Source organism: Argentina silus (assembly GCF_951799395.1).
Source record: "Argentina silus genome assembly, chromosome: 14".
NCBI lineage: Eukaryota > Metazoa > Chordata > Actinopteri > Argentiniformes > Argentinidae > Argentina > Argentina silus.
In genome coordinates this window covers 15629643-15634250 of record NC_139668.1, presented here as the reverse complement: position 1 = coordinate 15634250, position 4608 = coordinate 15629643, and the positions used below count along the sequence as shown (strand labels likewise).

Here is a 4608-nt window from a genome sequence, read left to right as displayed (position 1 = left end):
GCCCAGCTGAGGCACTAAGCCTGGGGAAAAATGTCCTAATATCCTGGCCTGTTACCCTAGGGCGCTCATACACACAATGGTGGCTTTTGTCCTACTGTAGACATGCTGTGAGAACAGCCTGAGGTATATTCATGTGCTGGAGGCAGGAAGGTGGAGGCTGGAGGCTGGAGGCTGGAGGCTGGAGGCTGGAGACAGGAGCAAGCACCACTCACTTTTGCCCCTCTCAGAAGCTTCAAAGCCTCTGGAAAAAAAACATGGAACAAAAAATAGCTGCTTCCAATGTACAGTGCCTTCGGAAAGTATTCAGACCCCTTCACTTTTTCCACATTTTGTTGACATCTTAATCCACACAGTGTGTAATTGATTCCTATGAAAATCAGAGACCCTATAAAAACAAATATATTAATTCCAAAATTACATGAACTATTATCCTTGCATTAAGATGGACTCAATTCAACGTATTGAGTGATTTGTTGGTGACATTTTTGCATTTTAGCTAATTTTAAGAGTGTCATAACAAGGGGCCTGAATACTTATGTACATGAGGTATTTCTGTATTTCAATTTTTATAAATTTACTGAAATTTAAAAAAATGTGTTTTCGCTTTGTCATTCTGGGGTATTGTGTGTGGATTGATGGCAAATTCTTTTAATTTAATCCATTTTAAATTGAGTCTGTAAGACAACAAAATGTGGAAAAAGTGAAGGGGTCTGAATACTTTCCAAAGACACTGTATCTTCACCTTCATGGCTCTCCTTCCTCTTTTCTTTCTTTCCGTCTGTATGGTTATTCTATCCTTTATTCCTCACCTCTTACCGAGAGTTTTGAAGATGAGTGTTGGTGCTGAGTCTTAAATGACTTCCTGTCCTTGTTTCCTTTCCCCCACATGCTCTGATGTACGACAGCTGAAGAGGGGAAAGCACACTTCTAATAAGCAGCCATCTTTCTGTTTGACCTCCTTTCCCTCTTACTCTACATCGACCACACACAACACAATCATGACACAAACCATACAGAAGGCTAGAAAGCTAGCTCGCTAACTCGTGAGCTGGTTAGAAGATCTATGACTTGTGTGTGAAGTAAGTTGCTGATGGCAATAGTCATGTCATTATCACGACACCCATGGTGTAACACCGTGTTAACCAGATTGTCCTCTGTGTGGAGATTTGGCTAAAATCATCCGGTATCCTGCAACCTGTACGGTTTATGTTGTGAATGCATAGCCCAGCCCAGCCATTCACAAGCTCTTTTATCATGTACTGTAGGAGGTCGGGGGTGTAGTAAGTTAATCTCTTCATACTTCTGAATTCTCTCTCTCTCTCTCTCTCTCTCTCTCTCTCTCTCTCTCTCTGATTGTAAGCTGATTAGCTTGCCTGCTGGTCTTTGGCTGACTGGGGGTTGTGGGGACAGAGGAGGAGCCTTTACGAAGTGCTTTATTAAACACACGCACACACACACACACATACACACACACACACACACACACACACACACACACACACACACACACCACACGTTTACCAACTCACATCCCAAGCTACCTAATAGAAAAAGTATCTGATGAGAGATGAAAGAACAAGAGTCTTGTATGTGTGTGTGTGTGTGTTTGTGTGTGTGTGTGTGTGTGTGTGTGTGTGTGTGTGTGTGTGTGTGTGTGTGTGTGTGTGCGCAAATGTGCATTTGTGTGTATGTCTGTGCGTTCGTGTGCTCTCGTGGGTGTGAAAAATATGTTCCATTCTGATGGCAGTATGGGTCAGATTGATGCTGTTAGTGAGGGGCAGAGGATTCCATAATCACCCACTCACTGACCTCAGAACAGACCTTTCACTGTTCCAACAGCCCACACAGCTACAGTACCCACAACAACTGACTCCAGGTCACCAAGTGCAGTGAGTGCTTAAAGCTACTGTTGTTTGGTGATAAATGAAACTGGTCCTGGCACAACATGATAGAGATGTAGGGTGCTGAGTTTCTGAATCGTTATTACTCAAGCAATTTTGAAACTTTGAGGATGCAGATTGAATGGGAAAAGATTAGCTGTACTTTAGTAAATTAGCTATAGCAGCAACTATACTCACTTAGCTGATTGTGTGTGTCATCTCTTGGTGCTCGTTTCAGTGTAAAAAAGACAAACATGTGGTTGAATGGCTGAATAGCCGGCAGCAACAATACCTCAGGGTAAGAGAAAGGCAAACACCCAGACAGTGTGTCTATTGATAGTTAGCCACGTGCACTCACAGAGAGAGGGTGTGTTGCGTGACCGTCTCACTGTCCTGTCCCCTCCCCTCGGTCCGTGTGTCCAACACCCACCCACGACCTGGGGACCCAAACGGACCGGACTCGGACAGAGAGCCGTTGTCAGAACAGAACTGGACTGAAAGTGGATCCTATTCATTGGCTATGACTTGGTATTGTTTTTCCGACTGGAGCATTCTCTCTGGCGGTGTGCTGACTGTAGTGAATTGGTGGAGCCCATGGAAATGCAGGGCAAACATTTTGTGAAAGGCACGCGAAGTGAAATTGATCTTTCGTTTTTTGATTAGGGTTTCCATTAGGCATCAGCGGCACAGAGATCCCTGGGTGACTTTGCAGGTTATAAGTGGTTATAAGTGGTCACAAGTGAAGCCTCAATAGGGGAGGGGTGGGCTCAGCTGGTGTCCACCCCCTTCTTTCAATATTGCAAACCTAAACTGGAGTGTTTATTATGGCCTGGTTCGACATTGCAGCTAAAAAGCTGGGATTCCCCACTATCGAGCTGTTTGTGAAGGTAAGGTGCCTGGAGATTGGAGAAAATTGATTCTCCTTGCAACACACTTAACTTACCAGAAACACCTCATAATAGAGATGTCTCAGTCTTTGCCCAGGGGTTTAGGCTTTTTAAGTTTGGAGAACTTATTTGGTGATGTCGCAGGACATCTAGTGGATAGAGAAGGCTATTGAATGTTGTGTGTATTGTCTTTAAGTGATGGTGTAGTGATGTGTATGCATGACTTGATATGAATCATCTTGTGTGTGTGTGTGTGTGTGTGTCTAGGCTGGCAGTGATGGTGAGAGCATTGGGAACTGTCCGTTCTCTCAGCGTCTCTTCATGATCCTGTGGCTGAAGGGAGTCATCTTCAACGTCACCACTGTCGACCTCAAGAGGTACTGCATACACACATTTAACCACACAGACACACACACACACACACACACACACACACACACACACACACACACACACACACACACACACACACACACACACACACACACACACACATATCAAAGTGAAACCTTTTTTTGTCACTTCATTTTGTCTTGGGTTTTGTTCAATAAAGTCTTAAAATCGGAATGTTTGGGGTTTTGTTGCCTAGGAAACCAGCGGACCTTCAGGATCTTGCCCCGGGTACCAACCCTCCATTTGTAACGTTTAACGGGGAAGTGAAGGTCGACGTGAACAAGATCGAGGAGTTCCTGGAGGAGCGGCTCACGCCCCCACGGTACACGCCCACTACCATGGCATCCAATCCAAAACCTGAAATCTCACTGTATATTTATCCTTTCTGTCCAATCCTGAAGCCTGATATAACATCCTCCTCACCAATCCCGTTGTCTTATATAACATGTCTCCCTGACGTAGGTACCCTAAGTTGGCGGCAAAGCACCCAGAGTCAAACACAGCAGGTATTGATGTGTTCGCCAAGTTCTCAGCCTACATCAAGAACCCCCGCAAAGATACTAATGACGGTAAAAGACCATGTCAAGTGTGTGTGTGTGTGTGTGTATGGTTTTCTTGTGAGTATGTGATGTGTGTTTGTCTCTATGTTTGCTTACCCTGTGCTGCATCTTTGTGTGTGTGTAGCTCTAGAGAAGGCCCTGTTGAAGTCTCTGCGGCGGCTGGATGAATTCTTGCGGACTCCTCTGGTAGAGGAGATAGACGCCAACAGCACAGACGACCCTCAGGAGTCGTCACGCGGCTTCCTGGACGGGTCCGATCTCACACTGGCTGACTGCAACTTGCTGCCCAAACTACACATCCTCAAGGTACCGGCCGATATCACTAACTACACCCAAAACCGACCTCGATCACTGATAAATGGATGTACTGTCCTCTACAGACATTTCTGTCACTGAACTCCATCACTTGTACTTTTTCACTTACCAGGATATCTGATCTCTGTAGGGGCTACTTCCTGACCTCTGTCTGATCCTTCTTTGTCTTGTCCAAGGTGGTGGCCAGGAAGTACCGTGGCTTTGAGATCCCAACGGAGATGACGGGGGTGTGGCGGTACCTGAACCACGCCTACCAGAGGGAGGAGTTCACCAGCACCTGCCCCGCCGAGCGTGAGATCGAGTTTGCTTACTTGGACGTGGCGAAAATAATCAAATAACCGAGGGGGAGTGATGCAGAGGGGGGAGGGAGCAGGGAGAAGGAAAATATGGAGCGAGGAGTGTGGAAGGAAAGACGGAAAGAGATGCGGAGGCAGGAGTGAGAGGAAGGTCCAATTCCAAACCAGTCCCTCTAACCTATTCCTTACACCTTGGTAGCCGCCACTTGTAGATTTGGACAGCGGGGTTCAAGTGAGCACTTACACCACCCTAGTCTATCAGAGGGCCAACAAGGAT

At 46.1% G+C, this 4608-nt stretch overlaps 1 protein-coding gene across 1 annotated transcript; it reads left to right on the top strand.

The window, feature by feature from the left end:
- Positions 1–2703: 2703 nt before the first annotated feature.
- On the top strand, positions 2704–4373 carry LOC310814868 (chloride intracellular channel protein 4; the record flags this gene model as incomplete). The annotated part of the gene is made up of 6 exons (XM_083684412.1): positions 2704–2767; positions 3035–3144; positions 3357–3482; positions 3623–3729; positions 3845–4026; positions 4212–4373. The coding sequence occupies exons 1-6, from the start codon at positions 2705–2707 to the stop codon at positions 4371–4373; spliced, it is 750 nt and encodes a 249-aa protein (XP_083540538.1). The 5' UTR covers position 2704.
- Positions 4374–4608: the final 235 nt, after the last annotated feature.